At 40.3% G+C, this 23,346-nt stretch overlaps 1 protein-coding gene across 20 annotated transcripts in view; it reads right to left on the bottom strand.

The window, feature by feature from the left end:
* AFDN (afadin, adherens junction formation factor) overlaps positions 1-23,346 on the bottom strand; it is a 137,618-nt gene that overhangs the window by 63,584 nt on the left and 50,688 nt on the right. For 15 of the 20 annotated variants that reach the window (XM_077899742.1, XM_077899756.1, XM_077899746.1 and 12 more), the window contains exons 6-11: positions 21,926-22,083; positions 14,147-14,258; positions 12,847-13,014; positions 9,961-10,005; positions 4,642-4,736; positions 3,286-3,548 (exon numbers count right to left, since the gene is read on the bottom strand). In XM_077899742.1, the coding sequence (XP_077755868.1) occupies positions 3,286-3,548; positions 4,642-4,736; positions 9,961-10,005; positions 12,847-13,014; positions 14,147-14,258; positions 21,926-22,083 (841 nt within the window). The remainder of the gene's footprint in view (positions 1-3,285; positions 3,549-4,641; positions 4,737-9,960; positions 10,006-12,846; positions 13,015-14,146; positions 14,259-21,925; positions 22,084-23,346) is intronic. The other 5 variants (XM_077899807.1, XM_077899847.1, XM_077899884.1 and 2 more) reach the window with 1 other exon arrangement.

Raw genomic sequence — 23,346 nt, 5'->3', positions numbered from 1 at the left:
TTACAGGTTAATATCCCTGAAGAACATACACACAAAAATCTTCAACAAAATATTAGCAAACCAAATTCAACATTACATTAAAGGGATCACACACCATGATCAAGTGGGATTTATTCCAGGGATGCAAGGATGGTTCAACATCCACCCATCAATCAATGTGATGTACCATATTAACAAAAGAAAAGATGAAGATCACAGGATCAACTTAACAGATGCAGAGAAAGCATTTGACAAAATCCAATATCCAATTATGGTAAGAACTCTCAACAAAGCAAGTATAGAGGGAATGTATCTCAATGAAATAAAGGCCATATGTGACATGGCCACAGCTACATCATACTCAATGATGACGAGCTGAAGGCTTTCTTCTAAGATCGGGAGGAGCAACACAAGGATGCCCATTCTCATCATTTTTATCCAACATGGTACTGGATGAGTTAACAGAGCCATTAGGCAAGAGAAAGAAATAAGAGGCATCCACATTGGAAAGGTAGAAACAAATCTGTCACTATTTGCAGATAACATGGTATTACCTATAGAAAACCCTAAGGACTCTATCAAAAATATATATATTAGTTACGGAGTGTTATATATATATTTTTATATAAAAATTACATAAATAAGTATATATATACATAAACATACATACACATATATATAAAATGGAGTATTTCAGCCGTAAGAAAGAAGGGAAGTTTACCATTTACACAGCGTGGATGGACCTGGAGAGCAATGTGCTCAGTGAAATAAGCCAGACAGAGAAAGGCAAATACTATATTATCTCATATGTAGAATCTAAAAAAAAAAAAGAAAAAAAAAAAAAGAAATCTAAGCTCATAGACACTTAGATGTTCTAAGTGAGAACAGATTGGTCGTTGCCAAAGGCAGGGGTAGCAACTGGGTAAAGTGGGTCAAAAGGTAAAAAATTCCAGTTATAGAATAAATATAAGTCATGGGGATGTGATGTATGGCATGGAAATTACAGTTAATAATACTGTATTGCATATCTGAAAGTTGCTAAGAGAGTTAATCTTGCAAGTTTTCATCACAAGAAAAAAAAAATGTACCAATGTATGGTGATGGATAGTAACTGGACTTATTATGGTGATCATTTAAAATATATATATATATAACATATCACAAACACAGCTGTGAAAAACACCCATGGATTATCTACCTAGACATGTGTGTAACAGTCTGATGACAGAACAAAATCAGTATTTAAAAAAAAAAAAAAAAAAGAAAAGAAAGTTCTAATTTATGTATGTACATGTAAGTACTGGCATATTCAACCACTACACAGTTTTTACTAGATTTGTAGGGAAAAGATGTTAACAATAATAAACCTAAAATTTCATTGCACACTCCTGTAAAAGAAAACTAAGCTATGTTCTTAATAAGATTCTACTTTTGAAAAAAAAAAAAAAAAAGATTCTGCTTTTGGCCAGAGAAGATGAGAAAAGACACCTGGAGGTCTCCAAAGCAAGGTGCAATTATGGCAAGACAACTAGGGAGCGACCTCGCCGAGCAGAACTGGCCGGCTGTAGTGATGGGACAGGCAAAGTCTGATAGGCACAGCAACTCCTACCATCAAAATAAATCTGATTTAGGAATCAGGAATGAAGCATGATTGGGAATAACCATAGGCATCGCTGTAAACATGCAGAAGGCCAGAAGGAACCGATTTCTTTGACCGAACATCATACAGCTAAGTGGCACGTAAGACTCTCAGACAGATACCCCTCACCCTGTCCCGTCTGGTGCTGAAAGAGAGACATGGACCTGAAGAATAGAGGAGGGTCAGAATGGAAAACATCTGAATAGGACTGTTGGCTGAAGCAAAGGGGCCACAGAGGTCACAACGAGGGGCAGGAAATGTGGACATGGCTTGTAAGTAAATACAACCTTAAGAATGGAATATAAAACACACAGTCCTCCCAGACACAAAGCGGGAAGGATGAGTTTAGATACACATTCTGTTTAAAGCTGAAAGTCAGACAGAAACGGGCTTTCTTGAGAAGTCAAGGCCCATGACAGTGTTCCTTGGGAACCAAGGGACGGGTCCTTGGCCAAACCATGGAGCTGGAGGTGAGCTGGAGGTGAGCGGCCGGGAACAGAAGGTCTCACCCAGCCTGTGACATTTCCCACATCCCCTGTTGCCCACCGGACGGTGTGTGATGATCCATAAAGTATCATCCTACAGAAGGATATTAAGCATTCCTTGTACTAGCTGCCTTCTATCTTCTTCCTGGGCCAGGATTCAAGATGGACACAGAATGAACTAATAACCCACCAGGAAGGATCGAGGCAGAGTTTACAATGCCAGGAAACTGGCAAAAGACCAAAGGAAGAAACTGCAAATTTTTGCCTGCCCCAGAGTATCAGTTCTGGGAGGCTAACGAAAGTGAGGTCACAGCACAGAACAGTGGGACAGGCAGCAGCCTGAAGACCACCCACATGTGGCATCCGCAGGGCTTGGGGCAGAGGGCTTCCACTTAGCAGACTCTGTGGACCCTTCAAGAGCCTGCAGGAAGGGCCATGGGAGCTGTTGCCCCAAGACTATGCCCCAGCAGCCTGCAAGACGGGTGATAATGGAGCCACGCAGCATATTCCTTTAAAAATCACCATTACTGGGCAGCCCAGGTGGCTCAGCAGTTTAGCGCCACCTTCAGCCCAGGCGCGATCCTGGAGACCCACACTGGGCTCCCTGCATGGAGCCTGTTCCTCCCTCTGTCTGTGTCTCTGCCTCTCTCTCTCTCATAAATAAAATTTAAAAAAAAATAAAAAAATAAAAAACAATAATAATCACCATTACCATAAAGGAAGTCCTACTCCCTCCCCCATCAATGTTTTCCCAGGTCCTCAGTGAGGACTGTTGTTTTCTGGTCACACTGCCAGTCCTCACAAAGGCGCTAGGTGGAGCTAAAATATTCTAAATTCCTTAAAGAGCTCAGCATGTCTCATCACTACTAACAAGAAAAAAAAAAAAACCAACAAAAATTTAGCTACATGGGATTGTTCCATAATATATCACAGTTCCTCATAAAAGAATAAACTATTGACTAAAAAAACAAGATTTGAAACCAACTTAAAAACCAGCTACAACTGCCAATTTTGCGATGAAGTCAAGACCTGGAAGTTTCTTCTTCCCTCTGCAACCAACCCAGATCAACAAGAACAACAAAACCCACCATGAATTCCTAAAAATGAAACCACCTGTAACGTATGCCTAATTCAGACTCTGCTACACATCATCGAACCAGCGTAAACTCTTAGAGCAATTACCCAGGCTTATGTCTGGGACCCTTGGCGGTCAGGCTTCCATCCACAGATCGCTTTGCCAGAGCGTGGTCCTGGCTGGGATCCACAAACTTGAACACGTGTGACGCCCCAAACTGCACTTTCATCCCGCTCTGTAGCATGGTTGTCTCCGAGATGCGCTGTCCTTCCACGTAAGTCTCAGCATCCATGCTTCTCGGCGTTACAGTGACAACTCCATCCATGTTTGTGAGGTCGCAGTGGTGGGGCTGAATTCCTGATCCGAACAGCTAAAATAAAATCAAAGAAGCTTCCATCATAAAGGACACAGTATTGAAAAACAATCTTAGGGGCGCCTGGGAGGCTCCGCTGATTAAGGAGCTGACTCCTCATCTCAGCTTGGGTCTTGATCTCAAGCTCATGAGTTCAAGCCCTGGACTGGGCTCCAAACTGGGTGTGGAGCTTTCGTAAAAGCAAAGAAGCCAGTATTTCAAAACAGTGAGTTCTTCTTTTATTATATAAATATAAGATAAACTGGCTTTCTGATACTTAAGTGGATTCTCCTCCTACAGTATAAAAACAAACAAACACTATCAAAATAGTGTCAAAGTAATTGAACACATTATGTTTGGCATCCAGTAACTTGTTTAAGACACCCTGTAAGTTTGAATCGAAAAGTACATGGTCATCTTAAACATTTATGAGATAGTCAAGAATAAATCTGTACAGATCATTAGGATCACAAATTCTATTTATGCATTTTACTGCTGTGCTGAAAGAAGGGATGCCAGAACTAAAAATGACACTGAACAACCTGACCCATCATAGCTGGGATAGGACAGCACAGGGGAAGGGCGGTTTGCCGAAGTGAGCTGAGATGGGTCAGGTAATGAACCTGGCCTTCCTCCTTTAAAGAACATGCTATGCTGTTTTAACAAAATACCTGAGAACCACATTGGCTAACACTGTGACTACAGTTCAGGGAATGCCCACTGCTACGGGCATCAGACCCGGTGGCAGGCTACCTCCTCCATCCCTGAAAAAGACCCATGGAGTTATCACCACCTTCTGGAGAAAAGCCAAGTCTCGGAAGAACCCCACAACCAGGCCAAGTTTCCAAGGTGGAGAGTGGACATAATTTCACAGGCTGCTCTGTTCATGCTGAAGCAAAGGAAAGCGGCCCAAAGTACACAGTTATTTATATTAAAATGCAGACTTTCACTCAGCATGATACCCTCCAGTTCCATCCACGTTGAAGCAAATGGTGGGTATTTTTGTCCATTCCTGCACTTGCTACTGTGCGGCAGGCCCTATACCGGGTGCCCTCACCTACCCAAATGTAAGAACTACAAAATGCGCGAGAGCTACAGCACGCCTGCGCACCTGGATGGAGTTCTCATCAAACTTTTCCGTCCCAACCTCAGTAACGCTCAACTGAAGGCGGTAAAGCTTGGGCTTATCTCTGGAGTCAGAGCCATCTGCAGAGAGAAGAACAGAGCTTCATTTGCCAAGTCTGATGTTCTCATCACGTTATTTGAACAAACCAACAAAGCAAGCGAACAAAAGCTTATCTTAGAAATGATATAACAGTTCCCAATTCTCGGGGTTTCATTTCAAAGAGTTCTCCAAACTTAAATCATGCAATTTAACTAACTGAATATAGAAAATTCAAATTAAGACACAGACACGTCAGCTTCTGTTTAATACAATTTAAGGGGCTAACATCATCATCCATAACCAACATTCTTCTTATCACATAAAAAGAAATTTCTCCACCATGCAGCCCTGGATTTTTGTTAATGGCTCTGAAGAGCAATTCTATTAAGCAGATAAAGATTAGCAAAAATAGACCTTCCTTTCAGAGCAAACCTGCCACCTATATATATAGCACAGGGCACTATATGGATGGACTGACAGGGCACAGCTGCATCGCTGATGGAGATTTTAAATGCACAACTTCCCAGCCTATCCAGACCTTCAGACCAAGATCTCTAGGGGTGGGGCCCACACACATAATCTCCCCAAGGGATTCCAATGCCCATTCCTGACATTAAGTTCCAGTAACAACTACCATTAAAAGTGCTTAGCTTTGTGGAGTGGAGTGTGTGTGTGTGTGTGTAGGGAGGGAGGGACAGAAAGAGATAATGTGTTTTTTTTGTTGTTGTTTTTTTAATACCTCTGTGAACTGCTACCATTATTTGACTTCCCTGTGCATGAATTCCTATGATGGGGTTGGTGTGTGGAGAAGGAAAAAGAACCAGTGTCAAGACATCTGGTCCATTTACACCCTGATGTTCATTCACTTCTCACCTACTATATTCAACCTAACACAGGCTGTCAATCAAAGATTTATTCTGATTTCAGAGCTGTTAACATACTAGGAAACAAGCCTCACAGAATCAGTGAATCATGATACCATCTCCCAGCCATGACAGCCAACCAGGTGTGTGCCATCCACTGTGCAGAGTCCTTAAGGGGGCCACGTAGAGTCTCCCTGGCCTACTTTAATGCATTAATAAACTGCTGATCCATTTATTAAGTTGCCAGTTAAAACCTCTGGTCACTGGGACCAGGAATTAAGCTGTGAGAGGTTCAGAAGTTAGACACCGGGGTAATGAGCATGAGGTGTTATATAAGATGGATGAATCACTGACCTCTACCTCTGAAACCAATAATACAGTGTATGTTCATTAACTGAATTTAAATTAAAAAATAAAAATAAAATGCAGTTTGAATTTAAAAAAAAAGAATTAAACACTGGGAGTGTCTGCAGGTTTAAGACTACTAAAATCTCTTAGCTGTGGTGTGGTCTCAACTCTCAGACAAAACACACCGTGAACATACAAGTTCTATTAGGATTGTTGTTAAATTTAGAGTACACAAAATAACATTCTAATAACAATATTTCCCATTTCTGAAATATTTTAGAAACCTGTCAAATCTGGATAAAAGTAGCCTGTATTTGAGAACCACAACACCTAATATGCATGAAAAGACTGGTTCATAATTGACAATGCTGTGCAGCTGGAATCTCCTCATTGTGTGTGGTGGCAACTGGAGCATTTTTTTTTTTTAAGCAGTTTTATTTTCAACTCCAACTCCACGTCCTGATCCAAAATGAGGCATCAGAACCACGTGGGCCTTTCCTGGACGTAGGCAGTTCATTCCCTTCTAGAGCTGCTGAGTCCAGTCCCCCAGGAATGTCTATTATTTTGCTTGCTTTAAACACCACAGGCGGTCCCAATAAATCCTCCCAGGCAGGAAACCTTGTGTGTTCTTCCCATCCTCCACAGGCCTGTACGCTACTTTATCATCATACCACTAACCCTAGTTTATGATTATTTCCATTTACTTGCCTCCCCTATCTCTGAGCTCCTTAGCAGCTAGATTTAAAAAAAAAAAAAAAAAAACTTGATCCTAGCACTCAGTACAGTGCCTGGTCCACAGTATTCACTCAACAAAGATTTAATTTATTACAGTTAATTAACTAGTAGCTAAAAATGAAGAAAATAAAGTGCTTTGGTGACACAGATATTACGTAATTACACAAATGAATTACAAAGGGAGCAAAAGAAGCAAATAAATGATGAACAATTATTTCAATACAAAGTTAAAAGTACAAGAACATGAAAAATACGTGTCTAGGGGTAGAAAAAATTCACATTAATATTCTGCATTTTGAGTGCTTCTGGAAAGTATCCTGTGAACCAATAAATGGATGTTATGGACTTTTCTACACAACAGATTCAGAAGTATAAAGAAAAAGGGGTAAATACAAACTTCGCCTCCGGTCACTCGAGGGGAGAGTCAAGCTGCTCCCCACTCCCTCTTTTTTCACTACCACATAGCAACAAAAAATACAGAGAAAGCCTTTATGGACAGACAATATGGTTATTGAATAACCCAAATGGTGGCCACAGAACTTACTAGATACAGTGGTGTTTGGTTTGAGTCAGGGAGGAAGGGGAGATGCAGGCAGGTAATCTTCAAATAACTAACATCTTTCTTTTTGGAATAACTCACTCCCTTCTCCTTATTAAGAGCACAAGGACCATCTCATGGGCATTAATGAACACAGAAAAGTTGCCAAAAACAACCGCTTCTATTTTCTCCTTGTCCTCAACTGAACAAAAGCACCTAAGCACTTCTCTTCCTTACAGATCTGGAACATCTGTAAGAGCAGAGACACATCTAAGTAACCCTCCCACACATAACACTGCTTCTATCAGAGGTCATTTCTTCTCTTCGTGTCATAATGTAGAATTAAAAATCTATAAAATATTCATGCAGTTTGAAATTTAAAAGACATGGGAAGTATACAATGAAAAGTACCCTTCTTTTCCTGGCCTAATTCCCCATCCAGAAGCAAATCTCTAAAATCTGTTTTATGCACATATAGTTAAGCAACTCAATACATGCATTTTTCTTTCTTTGGAAACATTAGAATACTCCTTAGGGTCAACAAATGAAATATGTGGCATCTAGTCAAATGGGCGATTGTCGGGACCCATTCACACAAAAACCTGGTGTTTTTTCTAAAATGCTAATGTCTTTGGGTCTCCTGAATTTCATTTGCCAACTCTGGTACCCCTAAATTACTGTTCACACTATTCTGCATCTTGTTTTTCTGCTTTTGCTTTTCTAAGTTTGAGATGTAACCTGAAGTTTTCTTTAGTATGCTGAATATTAAGGGAAAATAGACTATTATGAACATAGCATAGGAAGAGTCTTTAAATAGCACTTTTGTTTTTACAGCACTTCTTTATGCCCAACTCTGCTTTTGTCTTTGCTTGCTTCCTGGGATGAATTCCCCAGGGTGAGCCTCTGGAGGTTAGTTTGTGGTGCTGTCATCTTTGCCACGCCACTTAGGGAAAGGTGCCACTTAGAGAAAGGTGGGGACTCCTTCATTTCAAGAGTGCTGACCAAGCACTTGCCGCATCCTAAGCATGGTGAGGAACTGAACACATTCTCATCCCCACAGAATTTACTTTAGCCAAGTCAACCCAACAGTTCAGAAAGCCATCAAATTTCTGAAGCTTACTGAACCACAGAGCTTTTAGAGCATATTTCCACTAACTCTATTAAGAAAAGCAAACAACAAACTGGCACTCCTCAAATACAACTGGAGAAAGGCACGGCACCTGCATTGCTCAGTGGTTGAGCATCTGCCTTTGGCTCAGGTTGTGATCCTGGGATCGAGTCCCATACTGGGCTCCCTGCATGGAGCCTGCTTCTCCCCCTGCCTATGTCTGCCTCTCTCTGTATGTTTCTCAGGAATAAATAAAGTCTTTAAAAAAAAAAAAAAAACTGGAGAACTAAAAGCACCTCGGTCAAAGTTTTGATGAGTTTGGTCCATGCATTTTTTATATACACAAGGTAAAAAAGGAAATGCCATTTTATCCCTAGTTTCCATTACTTTATAGTATAAAATTAACACACACATAAAAACGTTAAAGAATCCTTTTCAGAAAAAAAAAAAAAAAAAGAATCCTTTTCAGGAATTAAAAAAAATAATAATAAAAGCAGGTCTTAGACTCTATGCATATGAATATCAAAATAGGTGATAAATACCACTTATTCATTTTTTTAATTTTTTTACATTTTATTTATTTATTCATGAGAAACACAGAGGGAGAGAGAGAGAAAAGCAGAGACACAGGCAGAGAGAGAAGCAGGCACCATGCAGGGAGCCTGATGTGGGACTTGATCCCGGGTCTCCCAGGACCACGTCCTGGGCTGAAGGCAGGCGCTAAACTGCTGAACCACCAGGGATCCCATCATATATTTTTTAAAAAGAACAAAAACCAAAACTGCAAGGTCAGTCAATAGCCAATGAAAGTCTATATGATCAGTATGGAGATAATTCAACAAATACAAGATGCTAAAAAGGGTGATGAAACTTTATGCAGCATGGGAAAACATTTGTTACATTCAACATGTAAAAAAATATTAAAAACATAAAAACAGCCAAAATGTATTTCCATAAAACCAATAAGTAGCTATACTACTGAAGATGACAAAGACAGATACACACAAATTTGAGAAGCATATTCTAAGAAAGTACATCTTTGCTAACAAGAAGAAATGAATTTTGATGAGGCAAACAAGGAGAATCCTAAGGAAACTCTAAAACCTGATCATAATGTAATAAGCTAGTTCCCTACAAAACAGATGGTAAATATGAGTGAACGCCAAGCGTATGGTTGACTCTCTTCCTCTCACTCTCCCAAATACTGTCAGACACAGGCCACTGACTGGGACACCTGCTCCCCATCAGTGTCATAGCTGGAGTGTGTGACCGCGGAGCCCCTCCCACCTGCCCCTCAGTCCTGGGCACATTCTTACCCACCACCCTCACTCTCTCTCCCCACCATCTCCCCTCTTCCTAACCTTTTGGGGGGAGGAGGGGAAAGATAGGAACACAGCTCCCATCATTCTTCAGTCCAATTTCTCACTTAAGACTTAGCCTAAAAAAAGGAACTAGACATTTCTGTAAAATAAGCTTCTGTGAAATGAAGCGATAAAGCATATGGAACACTTACTAGATACGAATAAAGTGACAATACATTAAATTTCTCAGAATAAAGTTATTTCTATCAATTCAAAAACTAATACATAAAATGTTTGGCCAGTTAACATTATTTTGCTCAAGAGGTTCTGTTAGTGCTCTAGTTAAAAAAGTAGTATGAAGCAAAGCATTACCTTCATAAGTGTGATAGTTGTAGTAGGCAAAGTGATTCCTTCTCCCTGGGATTAGAAACACATGCACGGGACCCAGGTGAAGGCAGCATCGTCAGGACAGAGGTCATGCAGAGCACGTGGGAGGGGGGAGGAGAAGAGAGACAGGAGAGGGTGAGCTGCAGTGGGACACCTTTCAGAGGATGAAAATTACGGTTCACCCATAGCTTTCAGAGCTGTGAGGACAAAACAACAGTGCTCCAGGCAGTGTGTGTGTTAGAAACCAGTGCACACTGTTAAGGAAAACACCAAGACAACAGGTGAGTCACCAAGCAGCAGGAGAGCAACAGTTAGTTAATCATCTAGAAGATCACCAGCCAACTCAGCTATTCCTTCTGTTAAAAGAACACATTCAAATCCAAACCAAAGGATAAAATGACATTTCCCCCCATCTCTCCAAAAGACAGTCCAGACAGTATAAGCATACACCCATACCTCAAAAACCTCCCATCTACACCCCTGCACCTCGGCCCAACCCTGAGGATACCTGCAGGGCTGGTCACGTGTCCAGTGCAAGTACAGCACTTATCTGTTTGTGACAAATCAACATTTACCAGTATCATTCTCTTGTCCATGTAAGAAGGAATCAACCACATTGAGCATGCTGACTGTGAGAAAGACCTGGGCCCAGCCTGCAGGCTGTGAGAGCCAAGCTCAGGACGTGCACCTGTGTCACCGCAAGCAGGTACCAGCCAGGCAGCCCAGGGTACTGAGGAGGGGTGGTGGGCTGCAGGGGGCTCACACACACTATTTGGGAGTCACCTGAAGGCAGTATCTCCCCTCTCCACCTTTGTACTCACTGCCTTCCCTGAAGCAGCAGCCCAGTAAATGCTGAGTAAAGGCAGCAGAGCACCACGAAGGGAGATGTGTCATGAGCAGTAACCCGATATTTGGTGAAAAGTAGTATAGAATTAATTTTTACCTACAGTCTATCATGTTTCCACACCTACAAAAACATATATATATATATATATATTTAGCTGGGAGACTAAAAGTATGAAATAAGCAGTCAAAATAGCAATTCTCACTAGAATGGAAGTTGCCAAAGTCAGCAGGTTTTGTTTGTTTTGTTGGTGCTCCATGTCAAAGACCCTGGACAGGGAGGGTCTGACACATACTAAAGATCAGTAAGTACTTCTCAATATAGATGACTGAATGCTCATCCTGTCTCTGCTACCCATCTAAACCACCTTTTCATTATTCATTTGAAAATTATTTTATGTCGGGTGCTATTTATCAATTCTCTCTAGACTAATATTCCTAAATCCTCAAAATTTAGATTTGGAGAAAACAATCATTAGTTTTTAGCATGTAATGCAAAATTTTAAAAAGTAGACCCGATGCCCAAAGATCCTGAAAATGTTTAAGTTCCAACATAACGGCTGGCCCTCAACTGCCTCCGTGACCAGCACCCGTGCGCTCATACTTCACAGCACACAGCAATACTGGGACATGTCTCCAAACCACAGCGACAAAGTTCAGCGACAATGCTGAACTTTTCAGCCAGAGAACCAAGGGACAAAGCAACACTAACATGTTCCTCACAAACAGCAAATCAATTTTAAAAGCTCCTCAAACATAAGTATAAAAACTACTAGCTGCAGCAATATTGCCGCTGACTGTAAATCACAGAGCATCAGTCGAACCAAGACCATTTCTCCTGAATCGACAGCTCCTCCTTGTGCCCTAGGACTGTAGGGCCACAGGTTTCTCATCTATTCATGGGGATAATCTCATAAATAAATGCTCATGAATCAAAGAAGACAAAAACATAATTTCTGTCCAAGCAATCATAGATGATCCATATCATCATTCTGGCTTCAAGTTTTTTTCCGTACTTATTACTAACTGAGCTTTATTTTAACAGCAGCTCTGGGGGAGCCTGGGGGCGCTCAGGTGATCATCCGACTTATGATTTCAGATTAGGTCACAACCTCAGGGTCCTAGGATGAAGCCCAACGTCTGGCTCTGCACACAGTGGGGAGTCTGCTTGGGGTTCTCTCCCTCCACCCTTCCCTCCTGCTGGCACACATGTTCTCTCTCACTCTCTCGGCCTCCAAAAATAAATAAATCTTCAAAAGTAGAAAATAAAAGCAGTTCTGGGAAGGAGAGCACAATGCTCTATTCTTTATAATACAGGTTACATACCATGATTTGACCCAAATGAGTAATAAAACGTCACATACATGTACACGTATCTCCTATACTCACACATATACGCACACTGGGATGTATATGCTCACTTCTTCAAGAATGTCAACATATTTCTCTACCTCATGGCTAACTTAGAGTAACAGCTTTAGCTTAAGGGAGCTCTAAAAAGAAATATGTAGAGGACTAACATGAAAAGAAACCTGGTCTATTATAATTTTAAAAGCAAACAAATATCCTTCCTCTTACAGATAGATTTCTTAAATGTACTGTTAAACTTAAAGGTTTTTTTTTCAGACACGGTTCATTCATTAAACAACAGTATGGTAAATACACACACACTTGTTTCTATTAACTCTGCCCTAAGAGTACATCTATTTCAGTTTCTCACTTTAGTAGATTTTTAAGATTATTTTAGAAAAAATTGAAAAGGAAGTGGATCATTTAAACTTCTCCTTAAATTCCCCATATTCACTATTTTAAATGCTGTTTTTCAACATTCATTTTTGTCCATGTGAACTCTACTTTTATGAATATACATATCCTGTGACACTAAGGTTCTGTTATTTTAATATCTTAAGAGACTTTTTAAAAAATAAATGGTCTAAATGTCAGTCAAGAGAAAGGATACTTAAGTAAAATTCATTAAAAGTGTAAACATGAAAAGCTAAAAAAATGTATACTGACAGTATTTCTCACCTGGGCTTAACTCTACTAGATAGGGCAGTTTCTCGGGAGGGAGTGCAGAACCGTAGGCTGACCCCTCTGCTCTCTCCTTTCCCTTCACCAGCTTCCCATCGACGTGTTTCTTAGTTTTCTTTGGAATATAGTCGGCTGGCCTCCTCTTCAACTGAAAGACTAGAAGCCCTAGAACAGTGCACAGCGTCAATCATCAAGCAGTCTCAAGTCAGCATGCACAGCCAAATAATTGACTGTCAATTCCTCTAAGATTTACCAAAAAATTTAATTTAACATCTCCTGAGGGGTGATTGAGTGAAGGCTTATCCAGTTTATACTGGAAGGGAAATAGAGGAAATAGTATTTGTGTTCTGAGAAACTCTCATAGCAATTTGCAAAGATTATTTTAAATAACTATTTTAAATAACTACCCAAGTACATTACATGCTGGAAAACACCATAGCATTCGTTTAAGAATAAATGAATGTTTATACTGGTAAATAACCCTATGATCAATAAATACATTCACATGACACATACCACATGCATATACAAATATATTTTTAGTTGATCTGATTTTTAATTCAATTGAATTAACTCAGATGTCAAAGTAACTTGATTTTATAACACAATTTAACTTTAAAACAGTCTAAAAAGAGGTAGACTAAGTAATTTAATTACTTAGTTTACTCATTTTAATTTAAACTACCAATCTACATTGCTGATAGGATGAATGGGCAATCAATTTGTAGGTCTTCATTACATAAAGGCCTCTGCTAGAGGACAGCCAGCTTACGGTGTAAAACCAAAAGCAAGAAAACTAGATTTCATCAAAAACACAGCTTTCAACCTTTGCTGTTCTGAAATCATTAAGGGGAACTGTCCGCAGAGTGAAAAGTCTGGATTTCTTATTTGAAATGACTGAATTACTGGAGAGTCTCTAGGGCTGCAGGTTACCATCCTGTCATCAGCACCCCCCTGCTCATCTGCTCAGCGTGGACGGAGGAGTGCAGTGTGCTGGCCGACACAGTGCAGCACTCAAGTCCCGGTCCCTTCCAGATGAGGTTCTCCTTCCACAGTGGGACCGCCCACTCCAGGTCCCCAGACTTACATAAGCTGTGTGTGGCCCTCAGGACAAGGCTGCCACGTAGGAACCATCCGGCAGATCTATGAAGGAGCTACAAAACTACACCAGCAAACAACCACAAAACAAATACTTCCCTGCACACTCCCTTGCGTCCTCATTGTTAAAACTCACGTAGCTGACAGAAATTTAATTCGTCATGTAAATCATTCTTTAACAAATAAAATTACCCTTTACCTTTGTCGCTTGGCCATTCCCTGAAGATTTGTAAAGGACACTCATCATCATCCAGGATCATTTCTTTAGCACCTTTTTCATCAGAATGCTGTGCTCCAGGAGGAAGCATAACCTGAAAGGGAAAATTATAAAATCAACTGTGCTATACCTAAAAAGTAAAGCACCAGGATTCACAAATAAGAACTTAGTGTAAATAAACTGACCAAACACTACAAACAATTCTCAAACTATCAACAAAAGTGAAGGAAAATAGCTTCCAATAAAACGTTTAGCCAGCTGATGGGGCCATTTCTATTCACCTTATTCTCCGGCCCCCAAAAGGTACTAGTTGAGCAATTTTTATTTATTTATTTTTAAATAAACTCTTATAGGAAAGGATGGTATGCAATGGGCAAATTGTGAGTAATTTCTTAAGGAAAGATCACTCCACCATTGCTCAGTCTCTGGTCCCAAACCCACCTTCCCATCATTAAATAATTGGTTTTTTTTTTAAAGTAGTTTCATCTAATGTGAGATCTCTCAAGATAAATGTCACCTAACAACAAAACAGCAAAGCATTCTTTTTCTTAAAGATAATCTATCTTTACGATTAAATTTTAATCAGATCATTTAGCTATACCACAGAGCGATTCATTCAACAAATGTGTTTAAGCATCTGTTTTAAAAGACTGCATTCATGACACTCTAAAAGTTCATAATGCTCTTTACGCTTTTATGGTAGCCAAACGACTTTCGCACACACCATCCTCTCCCCCGGTTATACAGAGGAAAAAAATCTAGGTGACAGTGGCCCAATAAGCTCACACATCTGCTGGATTTTTGCCCCTCCTTCATTCTAAGGAATGAAGTATTAAGTATTAACGCAAATTGAGACACAATTATAGAAAATATGAGAAGCAGCCAGACCACTGGCCTGTGAACAGCTCAACCTATAGTAGTGCAGTAATGTTATCTCAGGAGACCTGGCCACCCAAAATATCATCATACTCATATACCAGTGGACTAGACTCTTCTGTAGAACCCTCTAATTTCTCTCTACACTGCTTCAGATTACCTTAGTAAGACAAATGTACTATAAAACACCATCTTCCTAAAGTAATTAATCTTTCCTTGTGCTGTTTTATATTGAATTTAGTATCTTGGGGTTAGAACACACATAGTCCAGAACCTGAGCTTCACACCTCTCTCATGTCCCAATCTTTGTCCTGCACTCTGTTAGACCCGGGCCACACCGAACTACTCAGAGCTCTCAGATTAGGTCGTGAGTTCCCACACTTCCATGATCTCTTGAGCTTAAAAGGCTTATTTCCCAGTGTCCAAGCCTAGCTCAACTACAGCCCCTCTAGTAATCTTTCCCTGACCACCACTCTCACTCAGGCACTCCTTGTTTTATATTTTTCACTCCTGGCTTCTCCGTCTCCTTTCAGTTTAAGTTCTTTTAGAGACAGCTCTGGCTTTTGTATCCCAGCAGAGTATCTAACAAGTGAGAGGAACTTAAGTATTTATTGAATAATTCAATAGCTAAAATAACAAATGAATGAATATGGAAGCACTACTTACTACATAACTGATAAGATGACAAACCAAGAGAACAAAGAACGTCTCATTCAAGATTAAAACAATAATCAACTCCTGATTTCTACTGCCTAAGCTTGCGAAGCAGAATTTCCAAGGACATAATAGAAGGAAAGCCCAAAGTAGGAGACCCTCAAAAGAAAGCATCAAATGACTTCAAAAAGGCCTGTCACTACAAGCCCATGGTAGGCTTTTATATTTCATGACCTCGACTGGGGTGCCCTTTCACTTGAATGTCGTCAGTAAAGGTATGGTAGAAATTAAGGAGAGGGAAAAAATGGTAAAGGTCATTACCACCTATTGTATCAAATGCAACTTTACATGCAATTGAATATTATTTAGTAGAGTCACATGCGCGGACACAAAAACGTGCCTTGGCAAACACGTGAGCAATCCCAAGTCTCACATGCAAGGCTAGGTGTGGTAAGGCACCCTGCCCTGGGTGCTCACAGACCAGCAGGGGCACAGTGGAAGAGGGTCAGGTCTCCACTGAGCAAGCTGGGCCCTGGGCACACTACTGATTTGCTGATTTTATTCCGACCAGGAACATTTTTATAGTCATTACTAACCAAAAGCTGACGGAGCCTGTATCCAAATCCATCCTCATCCATGGGCCTATTACTCCAAGGGCATAAGTGGACCATATACGATAATGCTCACTACATAGTCCTCCTGAACAGAAAAGCAACGAGCTCACAAAACCTGGCATCACAAGATTCTCTTCTATTTCACACTTAACCACCAGGAGGAAAATGCATCAGAATGTCCTGTATCTTAAGCATTTCCCCTTCAGAGAGAATGCATAACTATCGTGACTACCTACTCTCTCAACCTCACCCCAAGAGTCCCCTCCCTCACCAAAGTGGGATAGAATTTCAATTCAGGATACTGTTTCTTTATCTATGAACCCTATTCTCCAGAAATTCAGTGTAAAATATATCTTCTATTTCACTTTCCCTTCTAATTTATCAATACTATTTCTTACTCTCTCTTAGTGAGACCAAAGAGAATGAAAAAGCATATCGAAAAACAAACACTCATGATCACTGATCTTTCCCCACCTCACTAAGAAATGATCTTTGGGGTATGTTTTTTTGGTTCCAAGTAATACAGGTTCACTGTAAAAACCTGGAACACAGAAAAGTATAAGGAAGTAAGAAAAAAAAAACCCACTGTGAGATGACTGTTTTTACGATCATGCCCTCATTAATGATCTTTATGCATCTACCTATCTCATATGAGAGCTCACATTTGAATCACATGTGTATTTCAAAGTCTTCTTTCCTTCCCTCTTCTCTTCATGTAGGTAATTAGTAACCTGTGTATCTTTCCTGGGCATCTACCTTTCTCTATGGTCACATACGCATACACACAGACTTGTGTAGTTCCATTTTATTTTATGGTATTGGTTTTCCAAAAATGGGGTATTTTACAAAATGTATGTACCCCCAAGTCAATTTGTATAGATTTAATTCATAATATTTCATAGCAAAAGGTATCCAATGGCATAAGCAATCCTTTAGTGATAGGTGTTTTACTTCTTATTTATTGCTATAACACAGAGAACTGAAACAAAGTTCTCTTAGAAACACATTCAGGAATTTACTTGCCATTTGTTTTAGATAATATAACTAACATTTATAAACACCATTTTCAATCTTAAACCCCATCCCCACAGTGTAGTGAGCACTATGCAGGATAACTACACAAAACACCTTCCAGACTGTTTCCTCTACCATCACCCATGGGATAACTTCCTGTTTGGGGAGCCTGTACCCTTCTCTTTCCTGGCCCACTCCATCCTGCTGGGGGATATCCTCCACTACCTGTTTGAGAAAGGCTGAACAGGTGGCCAATTTTGCCTTGAATGTTTTGAAATGTCTTTATTCCACCCACACCACTCAACAGTTTGGGCTAGAAATCATTTCACTGTGAATCAGAGACCACTGGCTCAGGTATTCCAGACTCCATGGTGATGCTGAAATGACTGGCACCCATCTTGCCCCCCAACACTTTATGTGTGACTGCAATCTTTTTCTTTGGAATCATTATCCTCTTTTCTCTACTGTTCTACAATTCCAAAATAACACACCTTGGTGTGGCTGTACCAACATTATCCTACAGGCCATTCCTGAGCTAGAAACGCACACGCTTCAGTTCTGGGAGACATTCCAGTACATATCCTTGATGACTCTACCTCTCCATGTCCTCTTGCTTTCATCCCTGGCTTTCCTTTAGCCAAGTGTTAGGAATTCTACAAGATGTCCTAACTTTCTGATCTTTCCTCTTCTATCCTTTCTTTCTGTTCTACACTTGGACAGATTTCCTGAGCTTTATCTTCTACCTCCTTCTGTTGACACTGTCTCCTACCCCTTATTTACTTACATTTTAAACTTCTGAGGCCTCTTTCCCTGGGTGTCCCTCATGATAGCACTGTGATCTTACTCCACAGATGCACTGTCTCCTTACCTCTCCAAGTCTCTCAGTTCTTTGAACACTTCCCTCTGCTTTCTGCCTTGTATCATCCATGGAATAAGATCCGGTTCTTTACCTGTTTGTGTGGGTCTGTCTTTCATCATAGAGGTGTTTCAAATGTCTGCTGAAGTTTGGCCATACATTCACATTCTACAGTGAGGCACAAGAAAGTTCAAGGTGGGGGCTATGCTTATGGGCAAGGGGTATTGTCGGGAGCTCTCTGACTGAGGTTATCGGACTGAACTTCCACAGGACAGTTTCCATACAGATCTTTCTCATGTGGCCAGAGAGTGCCTTCTGGGAGAAATCCTGAAATCTTCTGGCTGTCAGTATCCTGGCTAGAGCCTTCCACTTCACCCTCCCATTTTCAGCAAAGACCCTCGCCATACTCTGTATGCCTGCTACCCCGAAGTGCAGGCCTCTGCCCCATCACCTCTACCACAGTCTCCAGATGGAGAGATGACATGGGAGTGGGGATGGGGAGAGGAATTTGGTGGGTCTACGGTTTCTTATGAAAATTTTCGACCCAATTTCATTTTAGTTCAACTTTAATGCTGACTCAGAAAGTGCTAAAGCCCCTTAACATTCCTGAGTCTGCTTAAGGATAGGATACGGGCACTTGACAAGTTTCTTGTTGGAGGTTCTCTCTGCAGGTTTCCTCGGACCCAACGAGTAGGATATCAGAATTACTTCTCCAGAATTTCATTCACAGCTTTGGTCTTTTGCTGTCTCTTCTTTCATTCTCTTTGTTCTTGCACATTTATACAGATTATTTAATTTTTTATTATCATTTTAATGGGAAAAAATCTGTTTTCTTATTTTCAGCTGAAAATTGAGTTCTATTCATAAAATTACAGATCTGCCAACAGTTTTTCCAACTGAAGAGAATTTAGTTTTTAGCAAAAAGATAAAAGCCATAAAGCTCAACAAGCCCTTTTATATAATTCCATCTATAGCTAACAAAAGAGGTCTAAGACCTCTACAGTGAATGCTACAAAATACTGCTGGGGCTCAAAGACCACATAAACAAAGAGGCACACTGTGTTCACAGCCTGAAGACCGGACACTGAGAGGCTAGACGTCTCTCTGACTCGTCTACAGAAGCCATGCAAACCCAGCCACAATCCTAGCACATTCTCTGTACAAACTGACAAGCTGATTCTGAAATTTATTCAGAAGCACAAATAACCTAGAATAATCAAAGCAATTTTTAAAAGCAAAAGCAAAAAAAAAACAAAATTGGGACTTAGTTTACCTGACTTTAAGACTTATTATAAATCTATAGTAATCAATATAGCTTGATGCTCACAAAAGGATACAAGATGTACAGATTAATAGAACAGATTCCAGAAATAGAACTATATATATATAGTCAACTGATTTTCAACAAAGGATTCGAAGCACTCAGTGGGAGAACAGAAACCCTTTTCAACAAATGGTGCTGGATCAACTGGGTATCTACATGGAACAAAATGAACATCTACCCTAACCTCACACCACACACAAAAGTTCTCTTGAAATGGAATGCACAGACCTACATGTGAATACTAAAACTATAACACTTCTATAATAAGACACAGGAGGAGGAGCACCTGGGGGACTCCATCAGTGAGCATCTGCCTTTAGCTCAGGTCATGATCTTAGGGTACTGGGGTCAAGCTTCAGGTCGGGCTCCCTGCTCAGTGGGGAGTCTGCTTCTCTCTCTTGACCCCCGATCCCCGCTCATGCACACTCTCTCAAAAAAATACATAAAATCTTACAAAAATAATAATAAGACATAGGAGGAAAGTATTTGCAACCTCAGAAGAGACAAATTCTTATATAGAACATAGAACAAAATAGAAAATATGTAAAAAAACAAAATGATGAAAAAAAACCAAAATGATGTCCACAAAAATAAAAAAAAAATCATTCTCTAAAGGGTAACATTAAAAAGATGAAAGTCACAGACTGGGGAAAAGTATTCACAACATATGTATCAATGGACTTAATATATATCTCAACAGGGAAATTAAAACTGTTTTCCACAATGAGACACTACTAATAACCTATCAGAACAGCTGATATTTAAAATAATTGACCACATCAAATATGAGTGAGGAAGTAAAGCAACCACAGCTCTCACATACTTCTGGCGCTAATGTAACAAGATATAATCACTTTGGATAACAGTTCCAGAGTTTCTTAAGAAGTTATACGTATACCTACTATTGAGTATTTCTGGAGAAAAAAACAACACCTATGAGAAGACCTGCACACAAATGCTCATGGCAGCTTCACTGTAACAGCCAAAACCTAGAAACTGAAACAACTTAAATGTCCATCAACAGGAAAACAGATGAATAAATTCTGAAGTATCCATATAATGAAATACTATTCAGCAACGAAAAGGAAGCAAGCATGGATACAGACAAGGACACTTGAAATCCTTACAGCTGAGTACAGGAAAAGAGGAAACCAGAGTATAGGCTGTGTAATGCTACTTACGTAAAAATTCTAAAAAATGTAAACTGCTTATAGTGAAAGCAAACCAGTGGCTGCCTAGCAAAGGGGGAGAAGGAAGGGATGAATTATACAGAGGCACTTAGAGCTTCCCGCAGGTGAATATGATGCTGCTTGAGCTGGTGCGCTGATCCTGGCGGTGCTGCCAAGGGTAAGTACATGAGGTTTGCTGCATTGTCATCACTCCTCCATAATCTTTTGGGGAGGGGGAGACCAAAACAAGTAACCACACTATTTTATTATTTAATAATCAACTGTTAAGATGAGGAAAGGAGGGACAGGGCACCTGGGTGGCTTAGCATTTGAGCGTCTGCTTTTGGCTCAGGGTGTAATCCTGGAGTCCAGGGATCGAGTCCCACATCAGGATCCTTGTATGGAACCTGTTTCTCCCTCTGCCTGTGTCTCTGCCTCTCTCTCTCTGTCTCTCATGAATAAATAAATAAAATCTTTAAAAAAAAAAAAAAAAAGGACGAGGAAAGGAAGACATCTCTTGTAAGAACCCAGGCCAATGCGACTGGACAGGGAAATCCTGGTAAGGAAGAAGTCAGCACAGACACTTGTGTCTGCTGTGTCCAAGCAGTCTGTCTCACAAGAGAAAACCTGCTTGATTTATTTAATGTGGCCCACTCTGTTCTGAGGAATAAGAGCTCACTGTCCTTGGGAGAACTGGGTGGAAGATTTCTGCAAAAAATGACAGATGACTAAATGTAGCACCACGTGCTAGTTACAACAGCAAACTGGGTTTGTTTAAAAGTTTAATCTTCATAATGTATCTTAGTGAAAACCATAAGAAAAACACTGTTAAAAAAATGCTACCTAAATAGACAAAACAAGAACTAAAAGGATATGTATATTATATATATGTATATACACACACACACATATATGTATTTACACAGTTGTGTATACACACGTGTCATATGTATTACTCTCTCTAGTCAGTAGTGGTTATCCTTTGGTATTAGAACTATGGGTGATTTTTATTTTCTTCAATTCATCTTTTTATACTTTTTTTTTTTTTTTTTTTAACTTTACAACAAGAACATCTACTACTTCTATAATGGAAGGGAACATGCCACTTTTTAACACATACTTAATACAGGGTTTACATTTATTACATTTTAAGTGATACAGTGGAAAGAAAATCATTTAAAGAATATCTTTCCACTTAAATGTGAAGTTCTAGCATAGGTAATACTGGTGAGTTCTGATTTGACAGTTACTTACTCGGGCAATGCAGTAATCCTTAGGATTTTCTTTCTCTAGACCATATTTCTCTAATGCTTCAGCCACAGCAAAGTCTGCAGGATCTGTGGTAGACAGCAGGATTGTCTTGTAGGGAATATTTGGTTTTAAACTATCGGCATAAATTCTCAATGTTCCACCTGAAAAAAAAAATTTTGACATCTTTGAGTCCTACTTTATTTTATTCCAGCAAAAAAATAGCTAACATTTATGATCACTTAAAAAAGGACACCTAAGCTGCAGTTGCAAGGACCGCGAAGATGGAATCTGGGCAATAATTCGATACTCGTGTCCTGTTAGACAACATACATTTACAGTCACTTTTTGATCTAACAACACTTTGCTACAGTGACTAATCCTGTATGACAAAGACTGGTTCTGTCCTCTCCTTAAGCCCACGTCGTTTTTATAATGATGAGCAGACTTTCACTATGGGTAAAGGATGAGTAAGGGAAGAGACTCCAGAGTGTTTTGATAGCGCTGCCTGTCAACACATTTAGCACGTACAAACACTGACACGGGCTCACAGGCTGAGGGCCCCAGTGTTCCAATGCTGAGGATGCAACGACACACAGGTCAGAGTCCCTGCCAGCCAAAAGCTTACCCTGTAGTTGTGGGGGGCAGGAGGAAAAGACCGACAAGCAAACAGTTAAGACAGTGATACATGTTGTGGAAAATACAAGCAGGGAAAAAAAAAAAAAAAGAAAGAAAAAGAAAATACAAGCAGGGTTGTGAGAAAGAAAATGACCAAAAGCTTCCTAAGCTCACAGGACTGTAAAGCCTTCTATGAAGATAAATTCCTGCCCCGAGCCCTGAGTGACAAGCAGCAGCCTCAAAGCCACCTAAACTTTGCTTTCTGGGCAGAGGGACTAGCAGGACGCTAAGGCCGACAGCTCGCCTGGGTCTGGCTAGGCTCACCTGTCAGAGATGAACCCCAGGGAAAAGACAGAAAGGCAGTCAGAATGTGTGAAGCCAGGTCCTACAGGACTTCCTCACCCACAGTCACGAGGCCAGACCACATGGGACACAGCAAACCATGATCATGAGGGTCTGGATTTTACTCTAGCTCAAGTGGGAGCCATGGGGAAGCTCTCACTCACTATGTGTGCACATGCATGGAAGCACTAGCATGTGTGTGTGCCTGTACAGGCAGGGAGGTGGGAAAATGCCACCCGTGCTTTCCTAAGACGGCCCCAGCTTCTGGGTAAGGAACTGTGGAGGCAGGGCCAACAACCCCAGGGCAAGGCCAGTTTTAAAGTACACGTTCTAGTCCACCAAAATGCATTACCTTCTGATTTAATTATACCCTACTTCCAAATGCATATTTGAACTAATTTATAAGAAAAACGTATGTACAAGAGAATGAGTAAAAACAATTCTGTAGACTTAGGTAATATCTGTGT

Source organism: Canis aureus, chromosome 1, assembly GCF_053574225.1.
Source record: "Canis aureus isolate CA01 chromosome 1, VMU_Caureus_v.1.0, whole genome shotgun sequence".
Lineage (NCBI taxonomy): Eukaryota > Metazoa > Chordata > Mammalia > Carnivora > Canidae > Canis > Canis aureus.
This window is presented reverse-complemented; position numbering and strand designations above follow the sequence as displayed.